We start from the raw sequence: 17,469 nt of genomic DNA, 5'->3' as shown, positions 1-17,469 counted from the left end.
TGTGAACATTCCTGGAAACTGTTTTAAAACCATCAGTCTGTCTTTTTGCAGGGCTTTTCACTACAGCATGTTTGTGGTGGTCAGAGGACAACTCGAGGAAGCTGGTGTGTGTCCCAAGGATTGAACTCAGGTTGTCAGGCGAGGCAGCGGGTGCCTCTACCTGATGAGCCATCTCCTCTGCCCCCGTTTTCACAATCTTACAGTATGCAATTCAGTGACCTTCGGCACACTCATGGGCAGCACGTCACTGGTGCCGAGAGACTGCACTGACTCAGATGGCTGTACCCAGCACTGATAACCTCCACAGTATTTCCCATGGGAACCATGCACTGATTTGCCTCTTTCGATAATGTTTTGAAGTTTTCAGCACAGAAGTCTTTCCCTTCTTGGGTGCTTGGTACCTAGACATTTCAGTCTTTTAGATGCTACTGTGAACTGAATCCTTTTCAGATTGTTAACTGCTGACGCATAGAAGCAAAATGATTTTTTATTTTTATTTTTCGGTGCATTGACCCGACGCAGCAACACTTCTGAATTCGCCAGTCCTAGGAGCTTTCTCGTGGCTTCTCTGTGGCAAGTTCTCATCTGTGCAGTTTTCCTCCTTCGTTTCCAAACTGGATGCCTTTTATCTACCTTCTCCAGCCACAACTTCCTGTGTTACACGATCGGTAATGGAGAATGGGTGCCCAGCCTCCTTCTTGATATATTAGAGAAGAGCTAAGCCTTTTAGAATCGCTGCCTTGCACATTCCTCGTAACTCTTCAAAGACCCTCCTAGTCTTCTCCTAATCTTCCTTTAATCTGAATTCTAATCACACAAGGAGGTTTAATACCTTTTCTCTACCCAGTAAGGTGACCATAATTCCCCATCCCCTTTTGTTCTACCAATATTACACTGAATTCCTTCTGTTGAACTAACCTTGTGCTGTCTGTCCACGCAAAGTTTGGACATTCTGAGTGTGCTGAGGTAGATCATTCATTTGCATTTTGTTGGTGACTTTTGACGCTCAGCATCTTTTCATGCACTCATTTGCTAGTCACATCGTCTTTCTTGTGAAGGCCCTTCAAAGCTGTCATAATTCTGAATTGTATGAGTTTCTTTACACATTCTAAATTTACAAGGACTCTGACAAACTCATCGTGAGGCCCTGGCTGCTAAACCTGATGACCTGAGTTTGACCCCAGCACTCACATAGTAGAAGGAAAGGATTGACCCCTAAAAGCTGTCCTCAGACCTCGACACACACACACACACACACACACACACACACACACACACACACACACACACTGGCAGGGACCCACTGCCCACCTCCACAAAACTTAAAAAAAAAAATTGTGAATATTTTTTTTCCATTTGAGTGTTTGCCTCTAATTTTGCTAACATTAAAGGAAAAGCACATTTTGAAAAGTCCAGTCATGACTTTTCCTTTTTTAGTTCCTACACTCTGTGCTCAGAGGGGTGTCTTTTTAGGTGGGAGTTACAAAGCTGATCCTGATTCCTTCTAGTTACCCTATGGTTTTAGGTTTTAGACTTAAAGCCCAAAACACTTCAAATCTAATTGTTAATGCTAACTTGTTTCCCAACTGGACATTGCGAGTTTGACGGCGTCATTTGTTGGAAGGTTCCCCTTTCCTAACTGAGTTGGCCTGATTCCTTTGAGGACCACTTGACGGTGCCCATGTGCCTCTCTGTGTGGTCTCTCTGGACAACAGTTTTACTGTAGAATGAAGTCCTGAAAACAGGAACAAAGGGCCCTTAACACTGTTCTAACAACTTCATTGCCTGTCTTCTTATGCATCTTCAACTGTCAGCTTCTAAAAACTGCTGTTTTCATTTGAATCGTGTCTGCCCTATCTATGGAAGTCCTGGGGCTTGAACACTTGGCCTTGTGAATGGCAAGAACTCTGCTGCTGAGCCAGATACTCTGTTGGTTTGGTTTCTTGAGACAAGAGTCTTACTGTGTAACCCAATGTGAGTTGTTATTTTCAGAAACACGCTTTGCCTTCTTTGAGACAGTCTCTGATTGGTCTGCAAATAACTGGCTAGACTGGCTGGCCAGGAGTCCTAACCCTCTTCCTGCCTCCACTGTCCTAGAGCTGGGGAGACAAGCATGCATTTTTATGTGGGTTCCGGAGATCAACTGAGGTCCTTATATCTGCTAGGCAAGGCAAGTACCAGCTGAGCTAACCCTGCCTCCCTAACCCTGGCCTAGCTGCTATTTTCTTAAAAGATTTTGGGATGTGCGTGATGGCGCACGCCTTTAATCCCAGCACTCAGGAGGCAGTAGCAGGCAGACCTCTTTGGATCCTGCTGTTAAGGTTAAAGTCTGCTATTACCAATAACCCCTGAGCTTGGTGCAAATGTAAATTTTTTTACAGGTACAAATATGTGCAAAAATGACGGACTCCCTTCCTCAGCTGGATTTCCTCCTCTCCCTCTGATCTGGGGAAACCCCAGAACCTGTAAGGAGAATCTTTTAGCTTTCAGGGAAAACTACAGGCCAGACCCTTTCCTGCTAAGAAACCCATTCACTGTGCACCTGGAGATTCCCGGAAACACCCACCCTCTGCTAATGAGATGTCTCGTTGTCTAGGCTTTCAACCAATGACCTTTGACCACACCCGTCCTTCACCCAACCATAGGATAATTGAGTACTGCCCTCCCCCTCTTATGACTGGGCTGAGCTATGGCACCTAAATTAAGTATCCTGGCAGCCCTATGGATTTCAAACATATTCACCCTTAAACCCCCTCCCACTGCCAAAGGTTTCTAAGTCCCTGTTTCTCTCGAAATAAACGGGGCTGCTATCACCTTTTCATCACGACTGTCTGAGACTCGGAGGTCATTCCTCCTGGGGAAGGAAGGGCTCCTCTCCACCCTGAAGAAGTCACCACTGGACACCAGGGTCTTGGCTGCCAGCTACCTGCCAGGAAGCCATAGCTGCCCTGGTCACTGCAGCTGCTGACACACTGTTTTGGGCACCTGCCTGCACCCTCTGCCATTATCACGGCAGCTTAACTAAAGGGCTTTAACGCTGCAGTATCATCACTGGCTTTGGAAGGTCGGAGTTTCCACTGCCATCTGGTACCGGCAATCTCATTAAAAAGAGCTAATTGCAAGGCAGTGGGAAGCTCTTTTCCTTGACCCCCCACCCCATGAGATCCAGGAGCCTTCCTCTTGAGAGAAGCAGATCCTGAGACTCCCAGTCGTGGTCCCCTCACCCACCCACCCGGAAGCTGACAGCACCTGGACTGGCCCTCTAGGGGACTACAACTTCCAGTGTGGCACCTGGCAGCAGCAGCAGCAGGGAACACAGAATGACAGACCTCTGAGTTTGAGGCCAGCCTGGTTTACAGAGTGAGTCCAGACTTTGAAAAAAAAAAAAAAAGATTTTTGATATCTAAGTTCATTGGCGATATTGTCTTTAGTTTCATTTTCTTAGCTTTCTCACTGTCTTTATCTTATTTTGCTCTCAGAGTGATCCTGGTCCCAAGAAACAGAGCAGAAGTGCTTTCTTCTTTAAAAGAACACTTTTGGGATGGGCATTTCTTAAAGATTGCTGTACCTACTGGCGGCACTCTCTGGCACTAGTTTTCCTTGGAGGTGGTTTTCAGTTCAGACAGTTAAGACTGTTTGTTTGTTGGCACTGGGTTCTGCGTCCAGGGTCTTGTGCACAAGAGGCCAAGACTCGACTCCTGAGCCCTTCAGTTTTGAACAGCACGGGCTGAGAGGATCCCCACCGCTAGAACCTGGCTGCTAGGGGCTGGGGTGTGAAGCTACACAGTAACCACCCGACCTCTGAGGCAGAAGGACTGCTGTGGACTCCTATCAGTGCTGAGCATTTCCCTTATTGTGACAGTGCACCATCTATGACAGAAAGGCCTGAACTCCGCCCCCCAGGTAGCACTTTGTCACTCAGTTTCTTTTTCTTTTTTTGCTTTTTTTTTTTTTTATGTATATGAATGCTCTAGCTGCATGTACACCTGCAGGCCAGAAGAGGGCATCAGATCCCAGTACAGATGGTTGTGAGCCACCATGTGGTTGCTGGGAACTGAACTCAAGGCCTCTGGCAGAGCAGACAGTATTCTTAACCATGGAGCCATTTCTCCATCCTTGAAATTGGAGTGTTTTTTTTTTTAAATTTTATTTGTTTGTTTGTTTTGTTGAAATGGTTTCTCCATGTAGCCCTGGCTATCCGAGAACTCTGGAGACCACACTGGTCTTGTTAGAGACCCACTCCTGCCTCCCAAATGCCAGGATTAAAGGCGTGCACACCACAACCAGGGGTTATCCAGTTTCTTTATGGCTCCTGCTTTGCAAATACATTCCCTTCCCAGACACAATTTCTTTAAGCTGAGGGGGCCACAGCATTCTCACTGCACTTACACTGCAGGCAGTCAGGTGTGTGTCAGGGTCCAGAGGGCGAGTGTCTCAGCACCAGACAGAAAGCCATGCACTACTTACTAGGTAGCCATTAAAGTCCGTAGGCCCCAGCGTCACTCTTGCTGTCTCTGAAGGTGCAGGTCATGGAAACAGAAAAGTGTGAAAGGTCCTGAGCATCAGACCTGTTACTTAGGGTTTATTAAGACGTCTTCAAGATAGGGCTGATAAGACGGCTCAGTGGGAAAAGGTGCTTTCTGTCAAGTACATGATCTGAGGTGGGGCCTCTGGCCCATAACAGGGGAAGGAGAGGAGACTCCCTTAGGTGCTGTTCTTTCCTTCACATGCACACTGTGGTACAAATGTGCTCTCCCCCTCCAAAAAAAAAAAAATGCAATTAAAGGAAAAAGACTTCCCGCAAATAGATGGCATGTCCTTCAGGGGCTGGACAAACTCTGCCATTGTATTTTGCTTTCAAGCAGTTCCGTCCACACCCAAGGGTTCAAATAAATTCTCTGAGACATTTTGATGGTGTAGGTTTTAAATTACAAGCTTGATTTGACACCCTCAAATACAGTCCTTAAGAAGGCTAGTTATAAACAGTTATCAGCACTTTCAAATGACAGATGACGTTTCAGTACAACTGACGGATGCTTTACATTTGGCGTCACATCCTCTCCCCTCCTGGTGGATACTCTAATTCATGCGGTAAGTGACTAGTATGTTTTTCAAGGTGAGAGTTCATGCCCGCTGTGCGTCACGAGGTCAGTCTGCTCCCAAGATCACTCTGTGGTCCCTGGAGTGCTGAGTACCCCGGCTCCTCTGACACGGAACTGGGTCACTGGTTAGCAAGGTGCCACTTCAGGCCTTTCTTGCACTGACAGCTCCCAGGAAACCTGGGGTTTTAGAAAAGTGGTCAGGGTGGCTGAGTGGCAAACACAACACCAGAGATCACACGTGACTCTGAGCGTGAACAGGAGGGAGATTTGAACTTTTCCTGACATACAATCGGCAGAAATGAGGATCACCAAATCCCTGTGACTAGAAATCACAAGGGGGAAACATGTCTGTGTATCACGTGGAGGCCCGCCCTCACAGAAGACCTCGCTAAGTGGCAGCTTCTACAGAACTGATATGAATACAAAGTCTTAAAATTTATAATAGGACATTAAAATAATCTTCTAATAAAATCAGCCTTAGGTATAAGGAATCTAAATTTCAGTATTCTGTGTACTCCTAAATAAATAACTCTGATCTATAACCATTGAAAATATTACAGTTTATGGTGACATGATAAGAAATAGCCACACACTATTATAAGTGAAAATAAAATGTCAATTAAAAAAATAAGCCTAAAAACACGTGGAGCTGAAGTGATAGAAAAATCAACAGCTTGAGCGTCTACTTGAGTAGGTAGCAGCGGGTCTCAGCGACACACACTCAGCTCACACAGAAGCCCTTTAAATTCACGTTCCAAGTAAGCAAGCAGAGACACAAAGGAAGGTACTGTGCCAGCCAGTAACAGCTACAAAGCAATTCCTCCTTTCCTTCCAAACGATCCTCACAGGAAAACAGAATATAATGATCACTTGCTAAAAAACTATAATTCATGATTTTTAAAAAAAACGATGTTGCCTGGAATATAAAAGGTCAAAGCAAGGCTTCCTAAACATCCGATCACCGTACCATAAATAAGGAAAGGCCACCCAGTGACAGATTTAAACAAAACTAGACATTCGTCTGCTTAAGGTCTGACTGGATTTCTGCTTCATGACCCCATGATGGGGTCTGAAATGAGCCCATGCAGGAACACACATTCCACACACCCAAGTGTGTGGCCTGAATTACTCAATACCTGTGGTGGTATGGGTCAACTTCCCATAAACACCCATGCTCGGTTACATCTTACTTGGGTCCCTATCCTTAGGTTCTCAGAGGATGACAGATGTTCAGCAGGTTTCTCTTAAGCCGTGGAACCCGGCACTCATGGCTTCCGGCAGCGCAGAAGCCACTGTGTAATCTCATCTGGGCCTTGGGGGTTGTGGCACTGTGCCTTCAGGCCTGTAAAATTCACTGCCACCAATCTGTCCATTTCTCAATTCAGGGCCAACATTTCTACAGTTTATCCAGTTCACGGGTAAGCCTTCTCCAAAGACGTGTGCCTGCACATTGTAGTCAAGTTAGAAGAATAAAGGTAATCTTTGTACTCTACGCTGGATATCCGCTTGTGATAGCTGCTTCAGACACACACACACGCACACAACCACTTCACAAATGGAGAACAGAATCTAGCTTAAATTACACAGCTCCCGAGATTAACTAAAAAAAATGGCATTGAAACCATATGGTAACTCTCTCTGATTACAAAGAAACTTATTGCATGATGGCAGGAAGCGATGTCTATGGATGAATGGCTGTAAACCAGGAGTGTCCGTCTGCCCACGGGGTGGGCCCTGCACGCCTATGCCCAGCGTGCTTCCTAACGGGAGGAAGCGGCAAGGAGGGGGCATGCTCTCCACAGCTCCCGCCCTCTGTCCCCAGCGCCTCCATCAGCGCCCACCTTCTTCTGGGGGTTGCTCTAACAGCGCTCTCTGGGCTGCCATTTAAGGTCACTGTTTCTGAGGTCCGTCCTTGGGGACTCCTGAAGTGAAAGCTGTTGGGGAAGTTTGCTTGTCTGTCGGTCAGCACGCCTGGTGCGCTCGCTGCTAGGAGAGGTAGACCCAGTGCTTAAGTCCCGCCACGCCCTGCAGCAGTTTAGTATAGTAGAAGTCCACATTGTCGGCAAAGTCTGTGCAAACGGGCGACTCCATGCCCCCCAGGGTGCAGTAGAGCGCAGTTCCTCCCACACTGAGGAAAACGGTGGCTATGCACAGCAGGATGAGCAGGACACAGGAGCCGCCACCAACCTCATCTGTGGACAACAGAACAGGGGTTACACCAGCAGCAGATTTTATTATTCAGGAGTCTTGGGTCTTGTAGTACATGGAGAGATAGCATTTTAATACCATTTAGGTATTTGAAAATATCTATTTTGTTTCAATAAAAGCATTATGCGCTGTGGGGGGATGAGCCATGGGTTGCTGTTGAATACCCGACAAGTGACTGATGCAAAAAAGATGCAACAGGAGTATGAACTAGGTCCCAGCTTTGCAAGACAGTGTATGGAAAAGAGGATGTGCAATACCTCACCAGCAATTCTTCACACACTGATAACATGTAGTAATTTTGATAGTCTATGTTAAATGAAATATACTATTAAAGCACATTTTACCTATGTGGCTATCATAAAATTTAAAATCACGTACGGGGGTTTGGAGAGATGGCTCAGGAGTTAAGAGCAACTGATTGCTCTTCCAAGGGACCCAGGTTTGAGTCCCACACACCACATGACAGCCCTCAACCCTCTCTAGCTCTAGTTCCAGTGGATCTGATGCCCGCCTGTAGCAACTGTGCTGAGCAGACACACTTGGGAGACATCAGCTTCCATACAGAGAGAATGCCTCACAGTAAAGGAGGGGCATTAATTTGTCACTAAAAACCAAAATAACAGGCTCACTAGAAAAAAAAATAATAAAAAAGAAAATACTAAAGAAAAAAACCTGAGGTGAGTTTTCAACCTTGCCTCTTTCTGGGCTGAGAAGATCACAAAGTCAACTTTGTAACTTGCTCATTTATTTCAGCAAAAAACTTGATTTCTTTTTGTCTCTCTGCTAGAAGATAGAGGAACTGAGTCCTCAAAGCCCTTACAAATCCTGTCTCACACGACTGTCCAGCACTCACAGCTGGTCATCACGCCATAGGACTGTCCAGCACTCACAGACCCGGGGCTGGGCGCACCTTGATCCAGGTTGTCATCTATTTCCTGGAAGCGCACTCTTCTCTTGGATGGCTTCTGCTGCATCTGTGCAGGGTGGTCTCCTACTGTGTCATTCCTCTTCTTCAGGATGGACACCAGCCCCTCCGCAGGAGCAGCCTGTCAGGGGTTGGAAGAACCAGTTGTCGGGTTTAAGGCAGGTGGGACCTTTTGGTGATATCTACCCAGGCAGCCATAGAACACTATTTCAGTGACTTATACTCCATCTCTCCTCTTCACTCATCAATAGGCTAGCTTGCTTCCTCCTTCCTTCCCACTCCCTTCCTTTCGAGATAGAACCTTGCCCAGGCTGGTCTTGAATTCATGGCAGTTTTCCTGCCTTAGCCGGAGGCTGGGATTACATGCATGAGCTATGATGTCTATCTTAGTGACACTATTTAAGATATAAAAAGATGAGGCTTAAAATATATATGGCAGCAAACTTAACATCAAATGAATTACCTCAGTTCCTCTGAGAGAGTACACATTACTCAATAATCTATCTTCAAAATCTTTTGGGAACATTTCTTCTAGAATTTCATTTTTCTCTGACTCATTATTTGGTATGCAGAGGTTGGTAACCAGCAGCCCCTGGCTCTTGCTTTTCCCCCGGATAAGTCTCCACTTCATAGCTCAGGAGCCTGGAACCTGCTATAGCCCAGACTAACCTTGAACTTGAGATTTTCCGTGAGCCTCCTGAGTGCTACCACACCTAGCTTTACTTCACTGCCTGTTTTTGTAAATTTAACTGGAAACTACCCAAGTTTTGCATAGCTTTGGGGGCTCTGGGGCGGCATTGAGTAGCTGTGACAGACATAAAGGCTAAAGTAGTCACAGTTGAGTGCCTCATGGGAACTCGGCGTCGGGTCCCTCTTCAGCTCCACCACACACAGGTTACCCCTCTCCTTCTGTGTCCCACCTCTTTTTTAAAACCAAAAGCACCTGCTTGCCATTGAGGGGAGACACCTCCAAGTGTGGGGTGAGGGTCAGTTGGAAGAGGCTGGAGGGAGCTGCCCATGTCTGTATCCCAGCAGACCAGGAGGAGGAACATGCTTGCTTCACGCTCTAGATGATGCCATGCGTGGGTACTGTGGGCGCAACACTGTGGCTGTCAGCGCTGCAAGCTGGAGCTGCCTGTCATGTCACGGAGCCAATCAGCGGCATAAAGTACCTAATACGATTTCCAGTTCTGGCCAGCGATCTTGGGTAATTATGGATGCCATTAGTTCTTTTTATGACATGCAGCTTTTAGGAGCAAATGGCTCTCAGACAAATAGTCTTCTACCGGGATTCTTTGAACATGCGTTTATACAAACCATTATCTGAAGAAAGATCAATAAGCTAGCAATTTGTTCTTTTTATAGGAAATACATATTTCAGATATCCTTATTCTAAGAACACTAAAGTACTTCAGTGACATTAAAATGCTAAGTGCAGGGCTGGCAGGGTAGCTCAGTGGGCAGGGGTCCTTGCCACCAACCTTGAAGACTACCCGAGTTTGATCCTCGGAACTCATGTAATGATGGAAAGAGAGAACCAACTCCCTCAAGTTACCCTCTGACCTTCACAGGAATGCTGTGGCACAGGCATATCCCTCTCAATAAATACATAAATGTAAAGTCTTTTTTTACATAAATGTAAATACATAAATGTAAATATGTGAAGAAATAGTTTTTTTAAACTTTTCTTAGAAAACACTGAACAATTCCTTCATAAAACAATGGGAAATGATTCTCACAAGTGCCCTGTTTAAACCGAGAGACAAAGATACACCTTTAGAATTTTAAAGACCAAGGCATGGGGCCAGTGAAATGGCCAAGTGGGCAAAGGCTCTTGCTGTGCAAGCTTGACAACCCGAGTTTGATTCTCAGATTCCACCCAGGAGAGAACTGGCTTCCGAGAGCTGAGCTCTGGCCCTCACACGGCCTCCAGCCTGTGTACTTCTGTATGCACATGCGCCACACACATGAGCCACACCCATGCATCACATACATGCACCACACACACCTCACCCATGCATCACACACATGCACCATACCCATGTACCTCATCTATAGACCTTACCCATGTACCACATACATGCATCATACCCATCACCACACACATGCACCAAACACATGTACTATACCCATACACCTCACCCATCTACCACATACATGCATTATACCCATGCTTCACACATGTATCACAAACATGCATCACCACACAATGCTTTACACATGTATCACACCCATGCACCACACACATGTATCATACACATGTAGCACACACATGCACCACACACACATGCTGTATCGCATACATGTACCACATACATGTACTTCACACATGCATCACACACATGCAAAATAAATTTAGAAACATCTTAAAAAGGAAGGGAAAAAATAGAAATTAGTTTTAATGAAACTAATACTGACAATCTTTTTATTCCTAGAAAATGTAAAAATAAGGGGGTGGAGCCTCAAGGATCCTTTGTTATTTTTTTCCCCTTTAGACAGTTTTCTGTTATACATTTGCTAGTGGTAAATTTACTTAACACGGGAAGGCTTCACTTTTGTTTTCATAGAGAGTCCTGCTATATTTCTCAGGCTGGTCTTGAACTCTTGGACTTAGGACTGCAGGTGTGCCTACTGCATGCCAGGCATGGAGTCTACCACTGAGATGCATCTCTGGCTCAGGAGTTAAGATGTAGTTTAAGATACATTTATTTAATGTGTGTGCGCGCGCATGTGTTCATCCATACTAGATCAAGATGACTCACAGAAGTTGTTATTTTTCCCTCCACTGTTTGGGTTCCAGAGGTTGAACTTAGGCCATCAGGCTTAGCTTGGTCTTCTTGTGAGACTTCTAACAGTGAAAATGGGGGCTGTCTCAGACTCTGTTCCCTGCTTTCGGACCCCTTTCATCCTACTGGGTTGCCTCATCCAGCCTTAATAGGAGAGTGCCTAGTCTGACTGCAACTTGATATGTCGTAGCTCGTTGATACCCATGGGAGGCCTGCCTTTTTCTGAGGAGAAATGGAGGAGAAGTGGATGGGGAGAGTGAGGTGGGAGAGGTGGGGGAAGGGACTGGGAGAAGAGGAGGGGAATTAATTAAAAAACAAAAGAAAGGACTCATGCAGGTGGACTTTGCCTTAGTTCTACAGTGGATGAGTAAGTAATCTGAAATAAGAGCGTGGCCTTGTTCACGTTACCCTGAGGATGCCGAATGGCTTCATACAGAGTCTCTATAGACAGCTTAGAGCAATGTGTCTCCTTGAAATGACTCCAAGAAAGGAATTCTATGATGTTTTTGTTGCCGCCATGAAATAAGAGGCTGAGTGTGGTGAGACGCACTTTTAATCCTAGCACTCGGGAGGCAGAGGCAGGAGATCGTCTCTGTGAGTTCAGGGACAGCTGGACTACACAGTAAGTTCCAGGACAGCCAGGGCTACATAGTGAGACTGCCTCAAACAGACAAACAGACAGACAAATCAATAAATAAGGCACAAAGAAGCCAGGTGGGCGCGGTGGCGCAAGCCTGTAATCCCAGCACTCAGGGAGGCAGAGGAAGGTGCGTCTCTGTGCATTCGAGGCCAGCCTGGTCTACAGAGTGAGTCCAGGACAGAGAAATCCTTCCTTAGAAAAACAAAACAAAAGATATGAAGAATTTCAGTCTGTCTGTCTAATCTGGCGAGGAAGGCACAAGTCCTTCCTCGCCAGATTAAAGGGGAAATGGACACCAGTTAGACTCGCCTCACCCAGAACCTCAAGGCTTGTCGATTTGAAACAAAAACACACACTTGGCTTCCAACGAACTTGACAAACAACACTCACGAGTCAGTGCCTTCACCACAGACGAGCTGTGCATTTAACAGACAGTCCCACACTCATTCTTCACCCTCACAGGGGTCTCAGCCGTTATCAGAGGAAGCAAAGCCAACCTTGGGGGGCTTGAGCTCATACACTGCCGGCAGCTGGCAGGGTTAAGCACACATTCAGGGTTAAACCAAAGACCCAACCTGTGCTATGGATTTTGCTCTGTGCTGTATGGATTTGTTGCAATTAGAGTGAAATGAATAGAATTTTCAAATATGTCGCAAGGCTTTTGGCTTTCCAGAAGCTGCTTTTATTTTTCTACCTGAAATTCTAATCTTCTGTGTTGCCAGTTAAGAGACTCTTGTCCTGGAAGTGGGGTGAAAGAGTGAAGATCTTTGGTAGAAGCAGATTAATGTCATGGCTAGTGTCACAACTAACTGATAAAACAAGCCATGGCTGGACCCAGAGGTGACAGGTAATGTGGAAAGCCATTTCACAGAAGGGCCTGTGTCTTCCTCAGGCCTCCCTGTGCTAAATTTAGGAGCTGTGCTGTAACAGGAGACGCCAAGTGGGAGAACAGATCGTGGGTGAAACAGGCCATATTGAACTTCTAAAAGCTTAAGAAGGAAAAAGTATATTGTTGAAAACAAAACCAGAGCCAGGTGGTGGTGGCATATGCCTTTAATCTCAGCATTCAGGAGCCAGAGGCAGTTGGATCTCTGAGTTCCAGGCTACCCTGAGTTCCAGGGTGGCTACACAAAGAAAGCTGGTCTCAAAAAACTAAACCAAACCAAGCCAAGCAAACAAAACAAAAATCAAACAGGCCGAAACCAACCAAACAATCAACAAACAAAAACCCCAGGAACACTCTATATGCATCTAAATATTCCAGATTGGCTACTGCTGCATGCTTTTGTAGCTAGGTCTTAACTTGCAAAACAGACAGTTTGGTAAGTACAAGATGGGAAAGGAAATGTAAGCGTGTCAGGTACGGCCCTTCTTAAATCTCCAGAGTCAGTTTTCCCTGTCCACTTTGTGGTGTGCCTAAATCGAGTTTTGGGCTCGGTGGCCACTGCCTCTGGCAGCTGAGCATCTTGCTGGTTCCTTTACTAATATTTGAAGCTACATTGTTTATTTTTATGTGAATTTGGTTTCAATTCTCTCTCCTTCTGGAAAGCAAGCATCACGAAGACAGGGGCTTGATCTGTGTTTACTGCTGTCCCCTGATTTCTATCAAGTAGTAGGTACTTAGTTAGCATGCCAGAGAGAGAAATGAATACCCGAACGAGGGGTTTACACAGAGACACCCAGCATACAGTTAGAAGCTAGAGAGAGACACAGAGACAGAGCCAACAGCACCCTTATCTTTCAGGACCGGGCAGTGTGGTGGAGAAGAAAGCATGCCTGCAGGGGAACATCACAGCTAGACAAGGCCTTAAGACAGGGCGTTCAACCTGTGGGTTGAGGACCCTTTGGATAACTGAGCAACCCTTTTACAGGGGTCGTATATCACATACCCTGCCCATCAAATATTTACATTATGATTCATAACAGTAGCAAAATTAGAGTTATGACGTAGCAACAAAAATAATTTTACAGTTCAGAAAAACAGTGCCAAAGGAAGAGCAAATTCAGGGAGTCGAGCAGAGTCCTGGGCCCGTTCCACGTTGAAAAGGCACAGGCTGGACATTGAGGTAAGGTACAGATGTAGAAGACGGTGCATCACTAAAATGAACACAACACAGGTGGCAAGGAGCAGGCCAGAAAGTGCAAGGTAGTGAGGGGACCAGTCTGACCATAGCTGAAAACACAGGAGGATATGATGCCGAAAGTGGATGGGCCCTTACCAAGAATCCTGGATTTCACGCTGCATTGCAAAGCCTTTTCCACAGAGCTACAGGGAGCCCGGGAAGAGGCTGGCGGCACATAGTATATTTTAGGGCAGATGTTTAACAGTCTGAGTGCTAGAGAGCTGAACTCGGTCTTTGACTTAAGAGTATCTTGTTTTATTATTTTATTCATTCATTTTTGAGACAAGGTCTCACCATGTAGTTCCAACTGGCCTTGAACTCACAGAAATCAGCCTGCCTCTACCTTCCAAGTGTTGAGATTAAAGTTGTGTGCACTACACCCAGGCCTACTAGAGGTTTTGTTTGTTTCAAGATTCTTTTTATGAGTGTTTTGCCTGCATTATGTATGTGACCATGTATGTACCTATACCTGAAGAGTTCAGGGAACTAGAGTTATAGATGTTTTCAAGGTTCCATATGGGTTCTAGAAACCAAACCTGGGCCCTGGGGAGAACAAGGGCTTTTAACCACTGACCATCTCTCCAGCCCCAAGAAGAGAGTTTTTAAAAATACGAAAACCTCTAGACAGGTTTGGGGACATCTCCACAGCCACAGTCAAGTCATTGCATTCATTTTTATGACCTGGTTGGCGCTTTCGGGTATCTACACAGTGCCAATGTGAAGCTACTGGTAGTGGAGAAGGGATAAAACAATGAAGAGGAAACTAATGCAAATGGCTAGGAAGAGCAGCAAATATGTAAATTTGAAATGTAATTAAAACAGGAAAGGAACTTGGTAAAAGAAACATGTCAATCAAGATGCATTAACTAACTAGATATGTAAAAAGCAGTCTAAAAACAAGAGGCAAAAATGGCACCATCTGGCACAAATTAAAAATGGGCAATCCTAGGGTTTTCCTAGGGGACTAGTAGTTAGAGAGCTACATAAATCAGGGGTCAGCCATTCCCACCCCTGGTGTTCTTGGAAGCCAAAATGTCTTCAGTGAGCAGGCTATACTTCTGCCTCCCTGGAAAGAGCTACTCTGAGCAGAACTGTCATGGCTGACGTTTCTAAGACTTCTTTTCCCAAGATCCACCCGCTTGACACAATGGTTAAAGGTCCGATCCACTCAGACATCTCTTGGCCCCCAATAGGTAATTTTAAAATTTTAGTTTAGTTTAGTTTTGAGGCAGGGTCTCACTACGTAGTCCTGGCTGGCCTCAAACTCACAGCCTTCTTCCTAGTGCTGGGATCAAGGCTTGTGCTACCAAGTCCAGCTTTAGCTGTATTTTTAATGGTTACATTGGTGTCACCATGGAACTCAATGGAAGTCAATCTCAAAAATTAGTAAGTGTGGGAATAAATGAGTGGTGCAAACTTGTTGTCTGATACTGCACAATACTAGCTTTTTTTTTTTCTCATAAAATCTATGAAATAAACCAGGTCTGGTGTCACATACTTATAATGTCAGTACTGGGGAGACTGAGGCAGGAGGATTGCAAGTTAAAGGACAGAAGCCTAAGTTTTATAGTGAGAGTCTGTCTCAAAAACCAACAACCTGGGCCAGAGTTGGCCCAGTAGGTGAGATGCTGGCTATTAAACCTAAGGACCTGAGTTTAGCCCTCTCCCCACCCCGCCCAATTCCACCAGGTTCCCCCAGGTAGAAGGAGATGACAGCACTGGATGACAATGGGGCATGTTCTTTTGAATAAGAAAAAACAGCAGTGCTTTAAATATTAAACTATTATTCGGCAAAAGTATTCCTAGGTTTGAGAAAAGCTTATGACGTCTACAAAGTTTCGTTTACACATGCCTCCAGACTCATGAGCTGGAGACATTTCTCCTTCTCTCTGAAGTCAACATTATTTCATTTGATAAGAAGAATCTTTATCTAAAACAACCTAACAAGTGGCGGGCCATCGTTCTAAGAACAAATTCTACTGGAGCCCAGACTGAACAACGCAGAGTGGCAAGAGAAAAAGCTGTCCAAGAGAGAAGACAGCAGTGCCCTGAGAGGTCAGAGTCCCAGGCAGGGGTGCGGTGGCTCGCAGAGGCCAGGAGAAGAGAGACTAACAGTGACAGGCAGAGGCACTGGGAGAACTACCACCCCCTTCAGCTGTGACTGCAAGAGCCAGGAAGCCTGACACCGTCTTTACTACGTCAGTCAGCAGTGACAGCAGGGAGCTCTACAAAGCCAAGCTTCCCCTTCAACGCCACAGCGCCCAACAGAGCCAGAAGACTCTTAGATGGTTGCTGCAGGCACACAGCAAAAACTGGTTTAAAGCACTTTACTTAAGCCAAAACTAAGTTTCTAGGATCTAATTATTACAAATTTAAAAATTAGGGGCTGCGGTGTGTGTAGCTCAGCTGTAGAATGTTGCCTAGCATATCCAAGACTCTTGTGAACTATCCCCAATACAGACAAACAAACCAAAAATGTGCTGTATTCTGGTAATTCCAGCACTTGAGAGACAGAGGTAGAAGGATCAAGAGTTCAAGGTTGCCTCACATGTTGGAAGCCAGCCAGAGCTACACGAGGCCTAGTTTCAAAACAGAGACAAACAAATCCTGTCTGTGTGTCTGTGTGTCTGTGAGTAAGTAGCTGCAGTTATAAGGAAGCCTATGGCTGACCTGTATGTTTTACTTCACCTAAAGCTTCACTCTTACGGTATTAAGAAAGCACTAAAGTATTAGTGATTTCTTCTAGCTTAAGACTCTTACAGACAGGCAGAGTTGCTATTGGAGTAAGTACTCAGAATGTGTTTAACAGTCTACTTAGCACCAGTACAGAATATGCTGTATTTATTAGCTGAATAGAACGGCGTCAGGGGTTCTCAGGCAGCGACACTCAACAGACCGGTGCATTTCAAGAGGAGGCCATTGTGACCCAACTTCTCAGAAGAGACAGCTTTCAACTCTACATACAATTTTCTAGCCACAGTCTCATGGGAAGAGAAAGCCTGTGCTGTGCCCTGAGAAGGAACGCCCCGCTTGGCTGTAACACTCTCGTGCTCACTGGCTTGCTGGCCCCTGCACAGAGCTGTGTTCAGGACACACTGAACGCTGGTCTAGCTCTGTCAACTCTGCTGCTCCTCAAAAAATATTCCGAAAACTGTGCTGAGATAGATAACATAAAAGTACCATTTCAACCCTTTTTATCTACACAGTTCAGTACGTTATTCAAAAACGCTGTGCAGCCATCACTTCCACCCATTTTCTAATTGGACCGTCATCGTGAGCAGATACTCAGTATACAGTGAGCAACACCAAATGATTCTGACAAGAGAAAATCAAGACACAAAAACCATAGTTTCGTGGGAACTATCTGACAATCAAGTGGCCTTGTAAAATAACTGCTGAGCTTAAGGCTTTACTTTTAAAAAATCTAATTTTGTCAAAACCGAGGGAAACCATAGCTTATAGTAAATTAACTAAATAGTAGGAGAACAATGGTCTCAGGAAGCTTGTCACGGAGTTCCATTATCACGTATAATCTGTTACCTATTTTTGCTTTATTTTTCTGTTTTTCCCCTGAATTCACCTATCTCAAAGAGAAAGCTGTTAGAATACAGTAGTTATACATGAGAAATGTAGGCGTTTGAGACGGTGTCTCATTCTAGCCAAGGCTGGCCTCAAACTCACAGTG

The 17,469-nt window shown here is 45.4% G+C and overlaps 1 protein-coding gene across 4 annotated transcripts in view; it reads right to left on the bottom strand.

The window, feature by feature from the left end:
* Positions 1-4,906: 4,906 nt before the first annotated feature.
* Positions 4,907-17,469, bottom strand: part of Cnst (consortin, connexin sorting protein) — a 75,866-nt gene continuing 63,303 nt past the window's right edge. For all 4 annotated transcript variants that reach the window (XM_060364777.1, XM_060364779.1, XM_060364778.1 and 1 more), the window contains 2 exons: positions 8,221-8,356; positions 4,907-7,294 (listed from right to left, as the gene is read on the bottom strand). In XM_060364777.1, the coding sequence (XP_060220760.1) occupies positions 7,089-7,294; positions 8,221-8,356 (342 nt within the window). In that variant the 3' untranslated portion in view covers positions 4,907-7,088. The remainder of the gene's footprint in view (positions 7,295-8,220; positions 8,357-17,469) is intronic.

Source organism: Meriones unguiculatus, chromosome 11, assembly GCF_030254825.1.
Source record: "Meriones unguiculatus strain TT.TT164.6M chromosome 11, Bangor_MerUng_6.1, whole genome shotgun sequence".
Classification (NCBI taxonomy): Eukaryota; Metazoa; Chordata; class Mammalia; order Rodentia; family Muridae; genus Meriones; species Meriones unguiculatus.
This window is presented reverse-complemented; position numbering and strand designations above follow the sequence as displayed.